The following is a 23103-nucleotide window of genomic DNA, read 5'->3' as shown; positions in this document are numbered from 1 at the left end:
TCAGGCTATGTGTATTTGGTGCATTTGAAACACATGAATTTCATGTTTAGACTTGGGCCTTATCTCCAAGATAGCATTATGTGTACACAAATATTCCAAATTCCAAGCACACCCAAAACCAAAACACTTCTGATTCTCGTGGATTCTCAGCCTATAGCGGAAAGGGAATATATAGCTTTGTTCTAGTTTTTTTTTTGTTATTAGAACTATGAAAAATATTTAGCCAGTGCTCGCTTCGGCAGCACATATACTAAAATTGGAAAAATATTTAGCCAGATTATAAAGCAATATAATGGTAGAAAATGTTGTCCACTGATTGAGTATAATGGATGGGATCTTCTTAAGGAAAGTGCTGGTATTTTTAATATTGGGTACATGTGACACATTAGGAGAACTATAAAACTAGTAATCATGCTCATTGGCACAATGTTCAAGTTCTAGTTAGTTTGGATAAACACTGCAAACAAGTGCCTCTTCCACGCAATATGAGCTGAGGCGGAGCTGAGCAAGTACGCGATTAATCTTGAGAATGAACTTTGGGGCCTATACCGAGCCTTGAACCTCAATCAGGAATTCTCTTAGGCCTTTTTGCCTGGAAGCCAGGCCACCCTCTGGGTTCTGCTGGATTTCCTGCCCTCAGCTGGGCTGGGGGCAGATGCCAAGCAGCTGTGCTCTGTGCCCAGCCAGGGAAATGTACCTGCTGTGTCCTAGAGAGTGATCAAGCCACAGCGCTGGGCACAAGTCTTCACCAGACCTGTGCAGAACCTGATGTCCTGATGCCCGGGCTTGTGCCTGCTCTCTGTAGAAACTTCTCGTTCCTTAACTGAGTAAGCGAAGCCTCATTCTGTTCTTTGTTCATTTCCTTGTTCTGCAAGCAAAGGGGCTGTAGGAATTGCTGAAAGGGGTGGTGTGCGGGCACACATGGTCCCTCTGCGATGGGTTTCCTGGAGCACACAACTTCCGTGGGCTCGCAGAGGCTGTCGCTTTGTCACCTCTGTCCCTTTGCCATCTGGTTTTGCCAGGCCAGCTTCTCAGGGGCCTCCTGCCGTGTGTTTCAGGGGTTGTCGGCAGGCCATGGTTCTGCCAGCTGTAACTGGAGCTACAGCTGGTTTGAAAGAATAGATTTCTCATGCTGCTATGAACACACATTTACAAAAATGTATACTCATATCAAAGTGAAAATGCTAAGCAGTAATTGTGCTTAAAAGCCCTGCTTTTGATAAGCACTTATGATTTTCATAGTTTAATACACTTTGGGGGAAATAAGTTTAGGCTCATGGAAAAATTATGAAAATAGTAGAGGGAGTTCCTGGTAACCTTCACCCAGCATTCTGTAATGTAACATCGTGCATAACCAGAAGACAATTTCAAAACTAAGAAATTAATGCTTTAACTCAATTGCAAGCTACATTCTGATTCCATTAGTTTTTCCACTCATGTCCATTTTTGTTTCTAGGACCAAACCTGGGGCAACACGTGGCATTTCGTGGCTTGTCGCATTAGTCTGTCTCCTCTGATCTGTAACAGCTTTGCAACCTGCCCTTGGCCTTTGTGGCTCTGGAACTTTCCAAGAGCAGGAGGCAGGCTGTGGAGCTGTCCTTCAGCTAGAGCTGGCATCTTGGGGGAGAGGACATGGAGGTGACACGCCGTGGCTGGGCGTCCGGAGGTGCATGATGTCACTGTCTTCTCCTGGGGACGTTCACGGGGCACTCAGCTGAGACGTCTGCCACTTCTCTGCTGCAAAGCCACTGTTTTTTCCCTTTAAACAGTTGTAGGTTGAGCGGCCCTCATCCTGGCTTCTGATCTCAGACTTCTGTTTGTAGGGATGTTCAGCTGTAAATCCATGCAGATAAGAGGGGTCTTTGACCAGTTCATGGAAAATGCTTATTGTGAGAAAATGATGTGTGGATTTCACAAACTTTTTGGGCCAAAAGAAACTTAATTCCATTTTCCACAAACTTTTTTAAGTGCTTTGTGTTCCAAAATCTGAAAAAGTCCAAACCCTGAGATATAGAAATGTTACATATGAAATGAAACGTAGCAAGAGCCAAGCATTTTGGATAAAAGATAATCAGCATATAGTGTTCTTGGAGCAGGGGGTGAAGATAAAAAAAATTTAGAGGGGGATTTAAGGGAGAATAAAAATAGCACGTTTACGTGTTTAACTTTGCTTTTTTTTTCTGTTCTATTTAAAAAGAATCCTGGAATTCTTCCTTTTATGTGGTCGCGCAGAGTGCGGAGCAGAGCCCTAGGCCTTGGACTTGTCATCTGGCTTCCAGGAGTTAACTCCTTACTCACAGTTTGTTAGAAGGAAGCTGCCAGTAGCTCCTCATCTCAAATTCTTTCTGTGAGCTCTCCATGCTCTTTTTCCAATGAGAATCTGACTTCGTTTCCTGGTGGCTTAGCATCGCTTAGGAAAAAGAGGCAGGAACCATGGGGTCGTGCACGTTTTGGGCCCCAAGGTCTTTCTTTTTCAAACCCAGAGAAGATGTTCTTCCTCCATAATGGCTCAACCCTGTAGCCATTCACCAAGGCCGGCTGCATTTTGATGTAACTATCAAAGAGGTCATTTGGTGAGATGGGGGGAAAAAGGGCCCAAGATGTTGTTGCCCAAACTGTGGTGTGTGGACCAGCACCGTGGCCATGGTTGGGGAGCGCCTCAGGCCACATCGTAGACCTCCAGGGTCAGGGTCTGTCTCTGGTGGTCCCTATCCATGTGAGAGCCGAGAAGCGCTGGTCTAGAACTTCAGTAATGAAATCCCGTGTCAAGTGGATGTGATTGAGCAGTGCGTAGTCCTGAGTTAGCTCCACTCTATGGGGGAAGCTTTATCAAGCCCAGGAATACAGAAACCTATGTAGTTTAGAAACCGAGAAGACTGTCTAAATGCTGGGTGAAAGTGGTCAAACACATTGCCTAAAATGAACAGTTTTAAGGTAAGGGGTGTAAAGGGACTGACAGCGGAGGCAGACACCCAGAGGAGAGCACGCGCAGGTGGGTGCTCAGGGGTGAGTGCCGAGAGGGCCGGGGAGGGGTGGCTGCAGAGAGCTCTGTGGCATGGAGCACAGGGCTGGGCGCTGGGAAGGCTGAGTGAGGGAAGAAGGGGAACTTCAGGAGCGTGCACAGAATAGACCTGTGTCTCCGAGCCCTGCACCTGCCCAGACGCTCAGCACTGCACCCTCCCCCCCTTAGCACGCTCCTCCTGCGCACCTCCCAGCCACCTCACCCAGCCTCATTTTCCTTTCCAAAGAAATGTTTCCAACGCAGGGGAAAGTCTTCCATCTTGTGTGTGTGTGTTTGCCATTTCTGATGCTCTTCATTACTTAGCAGAAATGTGCATTTTGTTTGCTATATAAGTTGACCAGCCCTAGTCTGCAGACCCAAAATCCGAAACCCCAAATATTCCAAAACCTGAAACTTTTTGAGTACAAGCATGATGCCACAACAGGAAAACTCCACACCATGAAACTTTGTTTCATGCACAAAATTGTCAAAAGTATTGTATGAAATTATCTCCAGTTATATGTATAAGGTGTATATAAAACATGAATGAATTTTGTGCTAATACTTGGGTCTCATCCTCTAGATATCTCATTATGTATATGCAAATATTCCAAAATTTTTTAAAAAGTTGAACTCCAAAATGCTGTGGTCCAGGCATCTTGGATAAAGGGATATTCAACCTGTCCTGTCTTCCCGCAGCCTACAGAGCTGTTTTCTGCCTTTCTCTTGTGCGGGTCTGCTGCCTGACAAAGTCTCTTCTCTTTCGTGTACCTGAGAGTGGCCTGACTTTGCCTTCATTGTAAATTCCACTTCTGAAGGTTTTTCTTCTGGTACTTTAAAGTTCCACTGGTTGGGGCTTGCATGATTTCACGTGAGAAGTTGGTGGTCTGTGTTAGCTAAGTAATCCTTTGTGCTGTTCGGTCTTGTTTCACTGCCTACTTTTCGGATGTTCTCCTTGTCCTTGGCTTTGAACAAAGTGCCAGGGTGTGATTTTCTTTCTGCTCATCTTGCCTGGGGTTTGCTGAGTTTCTAGAATTTGCAGGTGTGTGGCTACCAGACCTGGGAAACTTTGGATCTGATGTCTTTTCTGCTTCTTCTCCTTTCCTTCTTTTCCTGGTGGTCCCACTGCACGTGACCTTGACCCACAGATGACTAAGGCTGGGTTCTCTTATCTCAGGTTTGGGTTTCTACTGCTGTCTTCAACTCCACTGGTCTTTGCTTCTGTGATAACTAATCTGATGCCAGGCTCCCCCTTTCAGTATTCATTCTGGATCTGTATTTTAGCTTGAGAAGCTCCATTGGTCCTGTTTATATCTTGCATTTCTCTCAGCACTGTGTTGATGCTTCCTGTCCATCTCTGAGTGTGTCTGTGATAGCTTTTAAAATGCCTGTGAGTTCCATCAGCTCTGTTATGTTTCCATCAGCTGGCTACGTTTCCATTAACTGATTTTTCTCCTGAAAATGGATGAAATTTGTATTATGCTTCTTCTCATGGTGTCTTGTAGTTTTTTCCCCTATGTTTTTTAATCCTGCTATTTGCAAATGATTTTAAATTGACCTAAAAGCTATAGCAGGAAGGATGGTATTTGGAACACCCAGAGTCCCTTGTTGTTAACATATCCCCTGTTTGCATTATTAGTTTCACTGTCTGTCTGTGGTTCTATCAAATCATAATAACTTTTTTTTTTTTCAGATTAAGTTGCATTCACTATTGCCACGTACCTGTAACTACTTCCCGGCGTGTATCCTGAGAATAAGCATGTTCTCTTTATAACCACGGTGCACTGATCAGCAGAAGGAAACTTGATGCCAACCTCTTCCTTGTCTAATCTGCCATCCACTTTTCATCACTTGGCCCACTTACGTCCTGTACAGCATTTTTCCCCTCCAGTGATGGGCCCCCATGTAGGATCAGATACTGCATTTTATCATCATTTCCTTTTAGGTTCCTTTCACCTGGAATATTTCCACAGCCTTTCTCTAGTTTTCACGACATTGGCATCTTGAAGAATACATTTTTTAATAGAACGTCTCTCATTTTGGCTTCTTTTGATGCTTTCTCCTGGGTAGAATTTCAGGCCAGAGTGTTTTGTTAGGGATGTGTCTTTCTCAGAGCACCTGTGGAATCCTCTGATGCCTATTGTCTCCTGCTGTGGCATTAATTCCGATTACACAGCCAAGGTCTTGGTCCATTTCTCCATGATACACTTGCTTTTCTTGCCTTTTACAATTAATAAGCTATCTAAGGAAGATCCTTGAAGATGCGCAAGTGTCTTATTCCTCCTCGGAACTTCCCCTTAGTTGGCTGTCATGGGTGATTCTTGCCTTACTAGTGCTACCATGTTTGTAAGTGGATGACCCTCCAAATCGAGGACCCCCCCCAACTTCTCAGTGGTCTGCAGCATCCTAATGTGAGCAAGAACCCCTCCTCCCACCCTTCTCCCCACAGGTTCATTTGTTTGCCTGCTTCTCATCGCTCTGGATCCAGGGATTCTCGATTTGCCCAGAAGTGGCCCCTGGAAGTCTATCCAGAAGTCTTTGATTGCGTGGGGAATGCTGTTCTATGCATGTTCTCCCGTCGAGGAGTTTCTGGGTTTTGTTGCTTTCCTTTAAAGCACTTGAAAGTTTGACCAGCAGTTCATTGAGTGCAGGTTTGCTAGATTGTTTCAAGGTGTGTTCTCAGCTTTGGGAGGGCAGGTCTCGTGAACCCTTTCCTGGGTGACAGATTGGACCCTAGTAGTAAGAGGTGTTTTCTGGGTCCGGGTATTTCTCACCACCTCCCCACATTGGCTGGTGGGTAATCCTAGAGTCCCTCAGCTCTGTATGATTCTGGGTTTCTCATTTTATTTCTTTATCTGGACATGTGGGGTTTATTCTGCACAAGAGCAGCTGAGTATTCAGTAGTTGTTCAAAAGGCTCCCCGTGTAGATTTCTGGAGCTTGAAGCTCCAGGACTCTGCCCCAAATCCACCTGATGCAGCCCCCTCAAACTCTGCCCTGTGTCTCCGCAACTCAGCAGAATCGCCCTGCTGCGTGTGGGCTTCCCTCGCCTGGCCAGTGTCTCCAGGCGGCAAGACATGCGGCCCTAGGACTCTGCTTTCTGGACTTCTCCACTCTCCAATGTCCAGTTTCTGAAACCAGATGCCTGATAGAATTTGCTCCAGTTTTCTAGCTGTTTACTCTGGGTGGGCAAATATAGTGCCAGTGCCTCCAACATGGTCAGCGTGTGTGGTCTTCAGTGTCTCCACTATACAAATGGCATTTTTTTTCCTATTAGTTGCTCTGAAACAGGTACTGCCTCCTTCTAGAAGTTAGGGTGACGTGACTTGTTTTAGCGTTTCATCTTGGTTTAACACTTGAACTTCATATGGTCTGTACATGAGTCTGAAAATCCACAAAGGAAACTAAGCCGATGCCTCTTTCCCTGCCTGTTCCCTAGGCCTGTGCACACAACACCACTGGTGACCACTGTGAGCAGTGCCTGCCTGGCTTCTATGGGGAGCCGTCCCGAGGGACTCCTGGGGACTGCCAGCCTTGTGCCTGCCCTCTCTCCACCGCCTCCAACAAGTGAGCCTCGTACCTCCTCCCGGGAATGCTGCCCTGCATGGCCGAGATTCCCACTGGGATATGTTCTGGTGTCTCCAGACCAAGAAGTTGCGTGTAGCAAGAGTTACTTTGCATGGTGGTGATTGGGGTTCACGGCGGAGAGGCGGATTATCTTCTTTTAAAAAGTTTGTTGTGTTCAGCTATGCCAGAAAGGGTGTGTGGTGACCAGTCCGTAGGTGGGTTCTTTTCCTCTTAGTTAAATGTTGGGCTCCAGTTCTTTCAGAAGTACACATTGGGTCCTTCCAACAAGGAGGTGCAGAGAATACAGAGATAAATAAAACATCAACACTGGGGTTTTGAGGTTTTGATCTAATATCCAAACTCCACATATATGAGGCTAAATGAGAAAGATCTGTTCATTCATTAGTTCAACAACTATTTGTGTTTTTTTAAAGGTTTATTTACTTACATGAAAGTCAGAGTTACACAGAGGCGAGGCCGGGGGCGGGGGGGGGGTCCTTTCATCTGCTGGTTCACTCCCTAGTTGGCCGCAATGGCTGGAGCTTCTTCCAGGTCTCTCACGTGGGTGCAGGGGCCCAAGGACTTGGGCCATCTTCTACTGCTTTCCCAGGCCACAGCAGAGAGCTGGATTTGAAGTAGAGCAGCTGGGACTCGAACCGGTGCTGATATGGGATGCTGGCACTACAGGCAGTGGCTTTATCCGCTATGCCACAGCACTGGTCCTATTTGTTAAGTGCCTGCTTTGTTCTGAGTGTCACAGAAGGTGCTGTGTGCAGCCAATGATCTGTCCATGGCTGCTGGCCCTGGGCACTCCCAGTGAGGTCATGACCATGGGGAGACCTGTCCACCAGGTGCTGGGGACAGGACAAGCCTGGGCTGCTCCAAGGGTGACTCTGAGTGCACTGTCATCTCAGACTTGACTGCTGAGCAGCAGGGAAGGACATTCCAGGTGGAGGGAACAGGGTGCACCGTGCATGGCCTCGTGGGCTTGCCCATCCTGCTGGGGAACTGCAGATGGCCCTGAGCAAGTGGAAGGGGACATACTGTCCTTGCACGTCCTGCAGGCCAGTGATTTGAAAAACCTTTCTCTCTCTCTCTGGTTTAACCAGTTGGGCTTTTCCTCTGCTCTCTCTCCAGGAATTTCCCATAGGGATTTTTATTGGAAACTCCAGTGTATAAAAAGGATGTCATCAGGGTTACTCATGAGGAAATCCTGGGGTGCTGGTCTCCCCAAGACTCAGGAACAGGGGTGGGCATTTGGCATAGTGGTTAGACACTGTTTGTGATGGCCACATCCTCACAGCAGAGTTCTGGGCTCAATTCCCACCTCCAGCTCCAGAGTCCAGCTCCCTGTTAATGCAGACCATGGGAGGGAGGCAACAGTGACAGCTAAAGTAATTGGGTGCCACTATCTATGTGGGAGACCTGGATTAAGTTCTTGGCTCCCAGTGTCAGCCTGGCCCAGTCCCTGCTATTGCATTTGTTTTGGGAGTTAACTACTGGGAGGGCGCTCTCAGTGTCTGCCTCTCCATAATAATAATAGTAATAATATTAATAATAATACATTAATAATAATAATAATAGTAATAATAGTAATAGTGATAGAACCCTCAGGAGAAGGGAGATCAGGCAGCAGTTGGGGTCCTTATGGAGGGGTAGAGCCCCCTGATGGCAGGGTGTGGGAAGCGCTCCCTCTTGCTGCCATGTGGGCATGGCTCCTCAGAGGCAGGAGCATTAGCCCTATGGAACCTGAGCAGAGGAGCGCAGTGTGCCAGGAGCATCTAAGCAGACTTCCTGGAGGAAGCCACAGCTGAGCTGGGTGTGGATTAGCTCAGACAGAGGTGGGGAGAAGCACACAGGCAGTGGGACGAGGCTCGGAGCAGCAGCAGCAGTGAGTGTCGTGTGCCAGTGATGTGGATTGGGGGTGGGAGACACTCACAGCGGGTGCTGGTTGGCAGAGTCCTCAGGGTCTGGGCTAGGAGTTGCTTGTTGGGATGGTAGAAATGCAGCATTTACAAATATTTAGAAATCAGGCCCCACTCACTAGAACACGGTGGTCACTTCTAATGTTCTGACAGCTTCAGCCCCACCTGCCACCTTCATGACGGCGAGGACATGGTCTGTGACCAGTGTGCACTGGGCTACGCGGGAGACTGGTGTGAGAGGTACTGCCCCCACCCCCCAACCCCATCCTGCCCCAGGTTCTAAAGGCTGCATTGACACAGTTCAGAAATTCAATCCCGTGTGGTTATCGGTTAGAGTGAAGTGGAGTGTGGCTTGGTGTAATTATTTCACACATTCATAGAGAAGAACAGTGCACCTGTTTCACCTGGTGGGGAATTGGAGGACGCTGCTCTGTTTCCTGGAGCTGATAGGAACTGTCAGGAGCCACAGGAAGCCAGCCCTGATGCTCCCCCACACGCTTCCTCCAGCCTAGCAAAGGCCACGGCTGGTTGGATTTAGTAGTCCTCTTCTGGCGCCTGGAGGCTGGAGCTGTGCCTCCCTGGGTGTAAGTCTTAGCGGCCAGTCCTGGCTCAGCTTGGGAGAGAGTGACGTCCCAAGTGGCCAGGGCCGGTCAGAGCTGGCCCTGCCGCGGGTGGCTGATTTATGTCTCATTTTGGATGCTGTCCCAGTTCATCGCCACGGGTAGCGATCTGTGAGTAGCTGAGCGTGGGGTTTCGTCCTTTCACAGTCAGGCCCACAGAGCGGAGGCTGTCTGATTTATTAGCCACTCGGGGAGTCCCTGGATGGGGGGCAGGGTTGGGTAATGTCTTGAACAACTGCCTTTCTTTGATCCCACCCTCAATCTCCGGTACAGATGCGCAGACGGTTACTATGGAAACCCAACGGTGCCCGGGGAAGCCTGTGTGCCGTGTGACTGCAGTGGCAATGTGGATCCCTCAGAGCCTGGTCACTGTGACCCGGTCACTGGGGAATGCCTGAAGTGCATCGGGAACACAGCCGGCCCCCACTGTGAGCGGTGTGCAGATGGGTTCTATGGAGACGCTGTGACTGCCAAAAATTGCCGTGGTGAGTGCGAGCCCTGTGAAGTCAAGTTCGTTTTTTATCGCCATCTTCTAGGAAGTTCCCATGCACCCACTTAACACGTGTCATAAGGGGCTCAGCCTAGCAGACAGCCCCATCTTGGGTCTAATATAGACCCAATGTAGACTGCTCTGCATTGGCTGCATGAACTGCCCATCAAGGTCAATGGCCTGGCCGGTATGCACCTGCCACTCAAGGAGAAAGCATCACAGTACAGAGCACCAGCTCTGCTTCTGGTGTCAGAAATGGAGCGAGAGGTTCCAAGCCGATCGTACTGGTGAGGGAGATGCTGATGGGTTCTGTGAGGCGGAGGTGGAAACCCTGGAAGCTGCTAGTGGAGTGTGGGCCTTCCTTGTGGTCTGTGCCTTGAGCCCTGCACGGCTCTGCTGAGATCTGCTTGGAGCCCTGAAGGTAGAGATCATGAGGAACCTGTGAGAAGAGTCAGTTTTCATATGCCTGAAATGACCTAGACTTAGGGAGGGTTTACTCCGCAGGTTTTTTTTTTTTTTTTTTTTTTTTTTTTAAGATTTATTTTTTCATTTGAAAGTCAGAGTTACACAGAGAGAGGAGAGGCAGAGAGAAAGAGGGAGAGAGGTCTTCCATCCACTGGTTCACTCCCCAGTTGGCCGCGACAGCCGGAGCTGCGCCAATCCAAAGCCAGGAGCCAGGACCTTCATGCAGGTCTCCCACGTGGGTAGAGGGGCCCAAGGACTTGGGCCATCTTCTACTGCTTTCCCGGGCCATAGCAGAGAGCTCGATCAGAAGAGGAGCAGCCGGGACTCGAACCAGTGCCCATATGGGATGCCCCCTGCAAATATAAGTTATAAATATTCGTTAAGTTCATGTAAATGAAGCCCAAGTCTGATATTACAACATAGAACCACAAGAGGGTGCTAGTGGCACAGAAAAAAATATTTTCATACACCCACATTGAGAGATTGAAAAGGTTTTTTTTTTTTCTAATTTATTTGAGAGAGAGATTGAGAACCCATCTGCTGGTTCACTCTCCAAATGCCAGCAAAGGCCAAGGCTGAGCCGGAGGCAGAAGCCAGAGGCGGGGAACTCCAGCTGGGTCTCGCGTGTGGGTGACAGGGACCCAAGGAAAACCAAGCGTAGCTCTGAGACAGGCAGCCAGAGCTTCAGCGCTGTGAGCACCCTGCCTGGCTGTCAACAGCAGGCTCACGGTGGCAGCCAGAATGCACGGGAGATTTGCACGTTCTCATGTCGGCTCTTGTCCTTCACGCACGGGTCCCCCTTGTCCATGCCTTGCTGATGAAGTGCCTGTCATTTACCAGACACAGCACTAAGTTCTGTGACAAGTACAGTGGTTGGAAAATTAGGGTCCTGGTCTACAGGGAGACTGCATGATGGCTCAGGGGGAAGGCACCCTGTGGAGCCCCAGCCTTCATGTCTGCCTCATCTGGGTTTGATTCCAAGCTTGGTCACTGAGCAGCTGTGTGACATAGGCAAAACTGTTAACCTCTCTGAGCCACTGTTACCTCAAATATAAAATGGCCATTGTAGCTATTACAACTCCTATTTAAAAAAAAAAAAAAAGCATCTGCCAAGGGTCTTCAAAATGTTCTTGGAAAAATGCATATCAGGAAAAAGCTGTGTGGATTTCAGAATGTCTTTGCACCTAAATAAACCCATGTTTTGATTCCAGTTTTCAGATATTTTCCAGATATTTTTCTTTCTGCTTTAAAAAAAAAATATATATATATATAGTCTTCAAACTTGAGTGTGCATTTTGTAGCCCATCTCAGTAAGGGTGAAATACTCGATTCAGCTACTCAAACATACTTCAAACAGGTTCAGGCAATTTCAGAAGCTTTCCAGTTCCCAGTACTGAGTCCTGGCTTGTCTATCTCTGCCTTTCAATAAAAACGAACAGAAAATAAATATTAGAAACTAGAGCCCTCCATGGGAGGTTCAGTCCTTTGTGGCATGAGTCATGTCTCAAGTGCACAGTAGACCTGAGGGTGAGTGGCCTCTGGACAGGAATGCTTTTCCCAGAGTGGGCACAGAGCCTGGCAGCATGGACAAAGGGCGTGTCCATCTGCCGGGGGACATCCAGGCTGCCACAGGAGACCCAATGGATGGGTGGAGGCGGCCTTGAGTGTCCCAGGGGTCTTGTGTGCAGTGCTGACAGGCCGAGGATGCGCCACCCCGCTGCTCTCACGACACAGGGGACAGGGCGGGACCAGATGTGAGGGTTGGAATGGGCTCACTGGGGAGAGAAGGGTGTCTGGAGAGGAGACAGGAGCAGAGGAGAATCCTGCTGGCAGGGGGCAGGGCCTCTACCACGGAGACAAACGAGAGGACTGAGCACAGATGGTGGGGAAGGAGGGCTAGCAAACGTGGGATTTGGGGCTGGATCCAGGCTGCCTAGGAACTAGCCCTGTCCAGGCTCTCTGTAGTTCCTGAGTATTTAGTTTTCATTCTTTTATTACCTCCCCTTCCCCATTCCATACCTTTAAAAAATACTTATTTGATTTTAAAGGGAGAGAGAGAGAGACACCTTCTATCCACTGGCTCACTCCCCATATGACCACAATGGTCAGGGCTGGGTGAGGTCAAAGCAGGAGCCAGAACTCCATCCAGGTCTCTCCTGGGGGTGGCAGGGACCCAGTGCCTTGAGCCACGACCGCTTCCTCCTAGTATATCCCTTAGCAGGAAGCTGGAGTAGAAAGCAGAGTCGGAACTCCAGGGAGGCACTCTGCTGTGTGATGTGGGAATCCTACGCAGCATCTTAACCACTGCACCGGGCACCTGCCCCTCTTCCCTAGCTGGAATGAGACAAGTACACTGGTCTTGGATATTTCACTAGAAATCACTCCATTCTTGTCCCTCTCATGGACTTCCCCTGGGTTCCTACTCTCTGATATCGTACTATATTTTATGAAGTCAAGTGAGAATACCAGTGTTCAAGATTATTGACCTGTAGCTCCATGCAGCATTTATCTGTTATGCACCTGTGTCCCCAGCGCATTTGCAGCCTGGTGAGAGAACCAACTGACCAGTCAAGTCCACCTTCTGCCCTGGTGCCCCTGGGCACTACAGATACAAGTTTGGAGCTTGTTTAGTCAAAGGCATGAGCGTGGCTGAGGGCACACAGGCCGGAGGGGAGGAGAGTGAGGCCAAGGGGAAGCCCGCAGAGCTGCTGGGAAGGCGTTTGGTTACGCAGGAGCACAGGAAGCAGGGAAGAAGTGGAGACTATGAGGAGGCTGAGAATTGAAGTAGCCGTGTGCGTGGTCCAGGGCAGAGTGGCGTGGAGGGAGGTAAGGGCTGTGGGAGGCCCTGCAGAGCTCCAGTGTCGAGGGGCCGGATATGAAATAATATGAAATAAAGAAGCTGAATGCCTATGATTTTTGTTTTGTAAAGGAACTTTATAGGAAATAAGCTAGGTAGATATAATTTTTAAATTGTAGGATTCTTTTGAGAATTAAAATATATTAAAATATCTGGCTACTCAGTAATTAGCAACTACTGTATTTTGTTAAGGTTTATTTATTTATCTGGAAGTCAGAGTGTGAGACAGAGCGAGATCTTAAATCTTCCGGTTCAATCCCCAAATGCCTGCAACAGCCAGCACTGGACCAGGCCAAACCCAGGAACCAAGGAAATCCATCTGGGTCTCCCACTTGGGTGGCAGGGACCCAAATACTTGAACCATCATCTGCTGCCTCCCAGGCACTTTAGCAGGGAGCTTGATCGAAAGCATGGAGCACTGGCTCGAACCCAGACACTTTGGTATGGGATGCAGGCATCCTAAGTGATGACTTAACCCACTGTGCTACCACGCTCACCTGCAGCTACTTCAAATTAGTATTGTTTATAATAATAGAGAAAGCTAAAGTCCTTCCCTCTTAAGTTTGATCTGAAGGTTCAAAGAAATGTTGACTGTGGTGTGCACAAGCTGGCACACACACTACATGATACGGATAGGATTTGTGTTATTATCCATGTTTTGGGATGCTCATGCTTGCATTGAACTGAGAATGTTGCCTGGAGGAAGAGGAGGCCGTCGATGCCGATGGGGAGACACAGAGGAAGAAGCATGAGGATTGGAAAGGAAACCTGGAGAGTGGGTGTCCTAGAAACCTCCGTCAGAGCCAAGTCCAAATGGGAGGGAGGCCAGTGGGTTGCACCCTACAGAAAGGTGCAGTGAGATGAAAACTGAAATCTGCTCCCAGAGTGTGGGACCTGGGACCTCCCTGGGGAATTTAAGAGCAATTTTTGGAGACCAGGGGCCAGGAGGACACAGTACAAGAGCTGGCTTGGGTGGACATGCGAGAGGAGAGGAGGCAGACGACAGGGTTTTGGGGAGACACTTCCTCTGATGGTCAGTGTGTGCATATGTGTGTGTGTGGGGGGGTGTTGATGGGAGACAGGCGAGGATGGGTGTGTGCCCGAGTCAGTAGTGGACTGTGCATAGTCAGGCTGCACAGATGGCTGAGCAAGTCCCCAGGGGGCAGCAGTGAGATCCCCGTAGTGTCCCAGTGACTTGGCTACACTGGGAGACTGGAAGATGAGCGAGAGGCCCAGGGTCTTGGGCAGGGTTGGCCTTGGTCAGTTCAGGAGGCAGGATTTGGTGACCACCAGCCTTCCAGTCCCCCAGGTCTGCATTGCACCTGCCACGCACATCATGCTTGGGCGGGCTTTCTGTTGTTTGTGATGCTTTTATTTTCTTATATCATCCTATAAGTTGAGCATCCCTTATCTGAAGTGCTTGGGATCAGAAATGTTTTGGAATCCAGACATTTTTCAAATTTGGGGATATTTGCATATATATAATGAGATATCTTGGGGATGGGACCCAAGTCTAAACAGAAAATGCATTTGTATTTCATATACACCTTGTGCACAGAGTCTGAAGATAGTCTTATCCTATAGTTTCAGTGTTCCTGTGTTTTGACTGGCAGGAGTGGAATTTTCCACCTGAACCATCATGCCGGTCCTCAAAAAGGTTTGGACTTTAGAGTATTCCAGAATTCAGATTTTCAGATTGAGGATGCTCAACCTGTATCATAGGAGAGACTGTGCCCATTTTCTGAATACAAGTCTAAATAGAGCCTATGTTTTTGTCAGTAAACATGGTAAGTATTTGAACTGAAGTATGAATTGATGGATGCCCTATGATGATAAAGCAGATATTTTCTGGACTCATTAAATTGCATCCCTTTGGAAAGCTGGGGGACTCCGTAGCTTTAACATCAGTGTTGTGACTGCAGAGGAACTGAAATGTGATGCCTGAAGCAACAAATCACACAGGACTGAGAGCAGGAAGAGTTTTCATTAAATCATGAAGTCTAATATTAATACATGCTGTCTCCTAGATAAGGGTATAACTGAGCTTTGACATCCTTTAAACACATGGGATTTGTGGTGGGAGTGACTGGCTAAACTGAATTCAAAATCTCTATGGCCTGTTTTTCACAGACATTTCCCAATACAGGTAGATAGCTCAGCTCTTGTACAAGGAATAAGTGAAATTGGTTAGGTTAGTTCGCAAAGTGTTACCTTAATAGCTTCAACATTGCCTGTTGCTCTGATGATTTCTTCCAGTAACTTTGGTTTGGTTTACTCTTGAGGAACATTCTAGAATTTTCAAGTTATTGCAATTATGTTTTATAGCTGTGTATTTGTCTATAATTTGCTTTGTGATGGGAAGCATTGAATGTTTACAATTGTTCCTTGGGGAGTTATAGGATCTTACTATAACCACAGCCAGAAGTGACCACTGATTTGTGTTTTGTGTCTCTCTGTGTGTGTGTGTGTGTGTGTGTGTGTTTTAGCCTGTGACTGCCATGAAAAAGGCTCACGTTCTGGCCTGTGCCATCCGGAGACTGGAGTCTGCAGCTGCAAACCCCATGTGACCGGCAAGCAGTGTGACCAGTGCCTGGTAAGGTGCTCGCCAGCACTGTGTGGGACCGGGGTGTTTGTGGGTGAGGTGTCTGTTCTTACATTCATGACAGCAGGAAGATCTTGCCCGTCCGGAGGGGGTGTGCTCCTTGTGCCAAGGAGTGGACTTGTGTCTTGCATTCTTGATGGGTCTGTGAATTTCCTGTGTGTGATTTGGAAAGCAGTCGTTGCATTTCACATATGTTGGCTCCCATCTCTCTTCCTCTCTCCTGCAACAGCCTGGCTACTATGGGCTGGACCTGGGCCATGGTTGCCTGCCCTGTAACTGCAGCGCGGCAGGCTCCACGTCGGATGACTGCTCGGATGAAGGCCGGTGTCACTGTGCACCGGGTGTGGCTGGGGACAAGTGTGACAGGTGCTCACATGGCTTCTATGCGTTCCAGGATGGTGGCTGCTCACGTAAGCTTTCCAACTCCTCGTTTGCGACTTTAGAGCAATTCCACGCTTCGCTTTGAGCCTGACCTGCACACCTGAGTCACTTCCGGTTAATCTCTTTACTTTCTCCTCCTCTTTACGGGTAGAATTTTAGACCTTTTGTTTCCATTTCCTGATCCCGGTCAGGGACCAAACGTGCATTTGTGTTCTGTCTCTACTGCCTACAGATTACTGTCTTTACTTTTTTTTGCCTTGGCTTCCTCATCTGTCAGAAGGAGAAACTAATTAGAATCTGCATCAAGGAGTTGGGGGAAAGGTTGTGTAACGTCCCTCCCACGGCATCTGCCAGGCGATACATGATCAATACCATCAGCTCTGTTCTCCCCACCCCTCAAGGCCTTTTCTCGTCTTACTCCTCCCACTCTGTCCTGGTCACCTCTCTCCAGCTGTGTCGCCTGACACAGGGCCTCCGGAGTCATGAAGTATCTTTGGGAAATAGGAGAATGACCTAGATGCAGAATAACACGGAAATCACTGTAGTGTCAGCTCCTACACTTCAGTAGCACCGATGGTCCAGACCCGTAACGAGCGCTTGTCTTTGTTCCAGCCTGTAACTGTGCGCATACACACAACACGTGCGACCCACAGACCGGAGAGTGCCTCTGCCCTCCCCACACCAGGGGCCTGAGATGTGAAGTGTGCGAGGATGGATACTGGGGCCACGACGTGGAGCGCGGGTGCCAGGTGCGCTCTCTTCTGTGCCTTTTCTGAGCCGTGGCAGGCCTTGCTTACCTGGCTTTCATCCATCACTTCACCCCATTGGAGAGCTTTGTGGTTTATACTGAAACGCCTCACAGCTTGAGGAAATCAAAGTGGAAGAGGCAGCACCAGAAAACCCGTTATTCTAGAATTTCATCAAGAACTTGATTATGACACGAATGGTTAGAAGATCTAAATTTCTTTCTCAGTGCCTTTCAGATGTGTTCTGCAATGCGTACTGTCTTCCAGGAGGAAGTCGTAAATCACTTTAGTCAGAGATCTTGTCACATCTTAGAGAGCTTAGAGTGCCACATAACTTTTCTTTCATTAAACAGATATATTTTGGATTTTGAAAACAGTGGGGAAATCCACTTGACTTCTAAAGTAGCTTTTTTTTTTTTTTACAGATTTTATTGATTTTATTTGAAAGTCAAAGTTATACAGAGGGAAGGAGAGGCAGAGAGAGGTCTTCCACCCACTGGTTCACTCCCCAATTGGCCACAATGGCCGGAGCTGCACCAATCCAAAGCCAGGAGCCAGGAGCTTCTTCCGGGTTTTCCCACATGGGTGCAGGGACCCAAGGACTTGGGTCATCTTCTGTTGCTTTCCCAGGCCACAGCAGAGAGCTGGATTGGAAGTGGAATAGCTGGGGCTCGAACCGGCTCCCATATGGGATTCTGGCACCGCAGGCAGCGGCCTCACCCACTACACCACAGCACCGGCCCCTAAAGTAGTTTTGCTGCATGCTTTTCACCTCCATTTCTACTTTGGGCCCAAGGTGCACCTGTAACTAAGATATACAAATGCCCAGTAAGATACACAAATGTTCCCCTGTGGCGCATGACCAAGGGAATCCCCATAGCATCAGGGAGAGAGAGAGATGGGTTTTCCCGTAGTGTAAATCATGCGTGTACCCTGTGACATCCCAGGACCTCCTTCGCATTGGTTAAGGTTGCATTTTTCTCTCCCAGGCCTGCAATTGCAGTCGTGTGGGGTCGGCCACTCACCAGTGCGATGCGATCTCTGGCCAGTGCCCGTGCAGGTCCGCGTTCGGTGGACGCAGCTGTGATCAATGCTCCTTGGGGCACAGAGACTTCCCAGACTGCGTCCCCTGTGACTGTGACCTGAGGGGGACGTTGGCGGACACCTGCGACCTGGAACAGGGCCTCTGCAGCTGTGCGGAGGAAACCGCTGCCTGCTCTTGCAAGGTATTTGCCGTCAGCTCGCCACTTGCTATCTCTTTTGTTGCCATTATGACTCTCAGGCTTTTGACAATTTAAGTAAGCAGCTGGGGTTCCTATTGTTGTTTGGAGGCAGAGGGACAGGGACAGAGACCTCCCAGCCATTGGTCCGCTCCCCAGACGCCTGCCACAGTTGGGATGGTTACAACCAAAGCCAGGAGACAGGAACTCAGTCCAAGTCTCCCACATGTGTGGAAGGGACCCAGCACCACGCCTCCCACAGCCTGCAATAGCAGGGAGTTTTCGACCTCTCCCTCGAGGAGTTCATACTCCTGCATCTGAGATACAGTGTCTTGTGCTCTTCTAACATGAAAGATTCTGGAATTGCATTTGCTGCTGTGTGTTACAAGTGTTCAATGATGGGATCACTTTGAAAAACATGCTGAGTTTCCTAACATGTGCACCAGTCCCTACATGGCCGGTAGGTAGGCTACGTGGCACAGCACTTCAAGAAGATTTGTGATTTCATAGCTGTGGGGTAATTCAGCTTTTGTGTGTGCTGCTGGCCAAGACAGAAAGAAACTCGTGTTTGCTGTCTTTCCAGGAGGGAAGCTTTCAATTTCTTTTATTTTGTTCCAGTTCCCCCGTGTGCTTTCTCGGTGTGAGGCTACTGCTGCCGTCTGGTCTTTTCTCTGTGGTTGATGAGATGGGCACAGGAAGGCAATGGGTTGATGGGTGATGAGAGAGGAGGGAGGGAAACTCAGGCAGGTGTCATGGCTTGGGAGTCAGGGAGACATCCGTCTCCGTCTGCATGCCTTTGGCTTACCACGTCCTGTGGTGGCAGTAATCGCTACAGATGAGCACACCAGCAGGGTCACCCAGTCAGCAGATCTGCACCCTCGCTGGCCATCACAGCCACCTGGGACATTGAGGCCAATTCCGGGGCGGTCAGGAGACTCGCATCAGGGAGTCCAGATCTTCCAAAAGCTCCCAAGAGGAGTCTGAGAGTCAGCCACGTTCGGGGCTCAGCCGTGGAGTCTCAGAGAGAACGGACGTTCAGAGGGGCCTGGGACCTTGCCCAAGGAGACAGCGAGTTTCCACGGTGTTGTGGTTCGAAAATTGCATTTGTGTTTGCTTCTGTTTCGGTGCGTTCAGAAATCACGTCTCCTTACCTTCAAGGCAAAGGTGAGTGTGCGCTGTTCGTTCCCCTGTAGGAAAATGTGCTCGGCCTCCAGTGCAGCGAATGTCGGGCTGGCACCTTCGCCCTCCACAAAGACGACCCCCTGGGGTGCAGACCTTGCTTCTGCTTCGGGCTGTCCCACCTCTGCTCCGAGTTGGAGGGTTACGTAAGGATGCCAGTAAGTCACACTCACAGAAAATGTCCCATTGCAGCCTCTCTCGAGACACAACGTTCATATTATGCTTGTGGCATCAGAAACCATACCGGGGGCTTCAAAAAGTTCATGGAAAATGAATTAAAAGATAGGTTTCTTTTGGTGCAAAGAATTTTGAAATCTATACAGACAAGGAGTCTTCAAGAGGTTCGTGGGAAATGCATATTATGAAAAAACTGCATGGATTTCAAGAATTTGTGTGCCAACAATAAAAATCTCTTAATTTGATTTTTCACGAACTTGTGCAGTATTTCTGTACATGGAACAGCGTGCCACATCTTGCTCCCTTGCTAATCTTTCAAAGACGTTAGTTGGGGAGATGATGAAAGTGCGGCATCTCAGCAGCCTCCTTCGTACAGTCAGACGTCACGCTGGTTGAGCAATCGTTTGACCCTAAATGCAGCAATTGAAGGCACTTTCAGTTCACTGTAAGCCAATGTTTGGTTTAAACGACCCAGTGTTTGCTTTTCCTGTCTTGGTCATGGTGAGATGATGGTGGAATGTGACCCAGCACCGTGGAGGGTAACTCACGTTCTCACGTGCCTAGGTGACGCTGGACCCCACTCAGCCTCTTCTGCGTGTGGTCTCCCAGAGTAACTTGAGGGGCACAACCGAGGGCGTCCATTACCAGGCCCCTGATATCCTGCTGGACGCTGTCACTGTCCGCCGCCATGTCCAGGCAGAGCCGTTTTACTGGCGGCTGTCGGAGCAGTTCCAGGGAGACCAGGTAAGCACACGCACAGCTGGAGCTGGGCCCCTGTCCTCCGCCATGTGCACATAATTTAAAACCCCAGTCGTCTGTGCTGTCCCCTCGCTGGAAGACATTTCTGTGGGGCTGGCATTTGGTCTAGCAGTCCATATGCTGGGTAGGAAGCCAGAATCTCATGTTGGAGTGATTTGGTTGGAAGTCGCCACTCCACTTCCAATTATACATTCCTGTGGGAGGCATAAGCGACGGCTCAAGTTCTTGGGTCCCTGCCACCCACATGGGAGACCTGGATGGAGTTCCAGGCTCCCAGCTTCAGCCTGATCCAGCCTCTTGTTGAAGATAAGACCAACAGATAAGGGCTCTCGCTCTCGCTCTCTCTCTCTTTCTCTCTCTCCTTCTCTGTCTCTGAGTATATTTGTCTAGAAGAAAACCCAACAAATAGAAGTGGTTACATATTTCTATGTGATGATGAAAAGATTTAACACTTATAAAATCCCCCCAGGGCGGCGCCGTGGCTCACTAGGCTAATCCTCCACCTGCGGCACTGGAACTCTGGGTTCTAGTCCCAGTTCTGTCCCAGTTGCTCCTTTTCCAGTCCAGCTCTCTGCTGTGGCCCGGGAAGGTGATGGAGGATGGCCCAAGTGTTTGGGCCCTGCACCCGCATGGGAGACCAGGAAGAAGCACCTGGCTCCTGCGCAGCACCGGCCGCAGCGGCCATTTGGGGGGTGAACCAACAGAAAAAGGAAGACCTTTCTCTCTGTCTCTCTCTCTTACTGTCTAACTCTGCCTGTCTAAAAAAATCTCCCCAAAATATATGAATCTTTGCATTTTCTCATTAATTTTTAAAGTCTTTAAAAGTTAAATCATGCTGTTTTTCTCCTTCCTAAAGCAATCACTCAAAAAATATACTTTATTTACTGACATCTGTTTGAGATATATCAGGAGCCATGGCCTAGGTGGCCCTTTTAAGAAAAATCTGTCATTCATTTGGAAAAAAAAGAGACATCCGTCATGAATTGAATTACTTGTATTTTTGTTTATTTAACACCAGAATCTGTGATTTCACTCTGATCTTTACAATTTGCAGCTATGCATCCCGTGTTCTTATAGATACAGATAATATTTAATTCAAAGAACCTTGAAAACCATGAGAATATCCAGTGCCACCCTGGTTTGTTATTAAGGAAATCAGCTTTGTTAGTATTATCAAGTAGAACCATGACATGGGTCAAGCTAATCATTAGATTAGAGTGAAGCAAATTCCAGACAACATATTTCACCCATGGGATGTATTTTTATGACACAAGATTTCTTTTGTATGATGATAGACTTAGAATGAAATGTGTTTAACCCAAGGCTGTGTCAGAGGAGTAAAGCAGCAATTTGTCATTTGATAGCTCCTGGCCTATGGTGGCAGACTGAAGTACAGTGTAGCTTTCTATGCTTCCGATGGCATCGGCACCTCCAACTTGGAGCCTCAAGTTCTCATCAAAGGAGGCCGGACCAGAAAGCACGTCATTTACATGGACGCACCTGCCCCGGAGAATGGAGTGAGACAGGAGCAAGAAGTAGAAATGAAAGAGGTAACAGTGTGGTCTTTCCTCCTGCATTCCTTAAAGGTACGAGCTTTCCTGTGCGTGTAGTGAAAGCACGAAGCTACCAACAAACAAAAGAACAGGAAGACTCTGGAATCAAATTTCCCATAGGTTTAGCAAGGTTGATGAAAACTGTTTGAATTTCATGTTCTCTGGTTGTCCATCCTAATCCTTGCTTTCCCTTTCTATGAGTTCAGTTACTGTTGGTCAACCCTGGTCCAAAGTGGAAAATTCTAGAAATAATCCAAGTGTTTTAAATTGCATTCTATTCTATGTAACATGATGACATTTCATACCATCCCACTCTGTGTTGCCTAGGATGTGACTCATACCTCTGTCCGGTGTATCCATGCTGTCTGTATACACTACCCACCCATTAGTCACTTAGTAGCCTGCTGGGTTATCAGTCTCACTGTCTCAATAACAGTCCTGTGTTCAAGTAGCACTTATTTTGCTAATAGCCCCAAAGTACAAGTGTGGTGGTACTGACAATTTTATTGCAGTACATTAGTCTATTATTATGTTATTGTTGTTAATCTACTCGTGACGAATTCTGAGTTAAGCTTTATCATAGGTATGCATGTATAGGGAAAAAAAAAACATAGCACATGTAGGGTTGGTATTACCATTGGTTTCAGACATGCACTTTGAAATGTAGCTCCTGCGGATAAGGAGGGAACACTTGTGCATTAAGCTTATGTTAATTTAGAGAGAATTGCATCTTCAATCCTTTCTCTTGGCACACTAGCGTCACCTGTATGGATGTGAAAGTGAGGTTGGTGGACTTGCTCCAGTCTGGGAAGTGTCTGTTCATCCACCCAGCAGATATTTATTGTGCGTTCACTGTGTGCCAGGCACTGCCTTAAGCGTTGTGCTATCTCTTGATAAATCAGACTGCCCTGGGGAAGTTCCAGGAGAACCTTGTGAGTGAAACAGAGCGAGGTTCATTTCTGGAGAGATTTATGACAAGGAAACACATTGTTTGTTAGAGCATATGCCTGTGAGAGTTTGTTCTCTGGATTTAATTGCATATGTTTCTCATCCACAGAATTTTTGGAAATATTTTAATTCCGTTTCTGAAAAACCTGTCACACGCTCAGATTTTATGTCTGTCCTTAGCAACATTGAATACATCCTCATCAAGGCTTCATATGGCCAAGGGCTACAGCAGAGCAGGTACTATGGAAGCTTCCAGAACTGTGAATGATTTTCTTATTTGAAGTGGGACTGAAAGGATTGGACTCACTTCCTTGTGTTTATTAATACATAAGTTGTTCTTGGAAAACTGGAATTAAAATACAAGTTTATTTTGTTTCAAAAACATTTGAGATCTACACATCCTTTTCTTTTTTCTTTTTTTTTTAATATTTATTTATTTGAAAGTCAGAGTTACACAGAGAGAGGAGAGGCAGAGAGAGAGAGAGAGAGAGAGGTCTTCCATCCACTGGTTCACTCCCTAGATGGCCGCAATGGCTGGAGCTGCACCGATCTGAAGCCAGGAACCAGGAGCTTCTTCCGGGTCTCCCACATGGGTGCAGGGGCCCAAGGACTTG

The 23103-nt window shown here is 48.0% G+C and overlaps 1 protein-coding gene across 1 annotated transcript in view; it reads left to right on the top strand.

Moving 5' to 3' along the window:
• LAMA1 (laminin subunit alpha 1) overlaps positions 1-23103 on the top strand; it is a 179446-nt gene that overhangs the window by 89238 nt on the left and 67105 nt on the right. The window contains exons 17-27 of the mRNA XM_051851430.2: positions 6440-6567; positions 8646-8732; positions 9386-9597; positions 15411-15517; positions 15756-15936; positions 16520-16656; positions 17643-17879; positions 19067-19210; positions 19794-19973; positions 21353-21538; positions 22599-22726. Of these exons, the coding sequence (XP_051707390.2) occupies positions 6440-6567; positions 8646-8732; positions 9386-9597; positions 15411-15517; positions 15756-15936; positions 16520-16656; positions 17643-17879; positions 19067-19210; positions 19794-19973; positions 21353-21538; positions 22599-22726 (1727 nt within the window). The remainder of the gene's footprint in view (positions 1-6439; positions 6568-8645; positions 8733-9385; positions 9598-15410; positions 15518-15755; positions 15937-16519; positions 16657-17642; positions 17880-19066; positions 19211-19793; positions 19974-21352; positions 21539-22598; positions 22727-23103) is intronic.

This window comes from Oryctolagus cuniculus, chromosome 10 (assembly GCF_964237555.1).
Source record: "Oryctolagus cuniculus chromosome 10, mOryCun1.1, whole genome shotgun sequence".
In the NCBI taxonomy this organism is placed as follows: Eukaryota; Metazoa; Chordata; class Mammalia; order Lagomorpha; family Leporidae; genus Oryctolagus; species Oryctolagus cuniculus.
The sequence above is the reverse complement of the archived record's forward strand: the minus strand, read 5'-3'. Positions and strand labels throughout refer to the sequence as shown.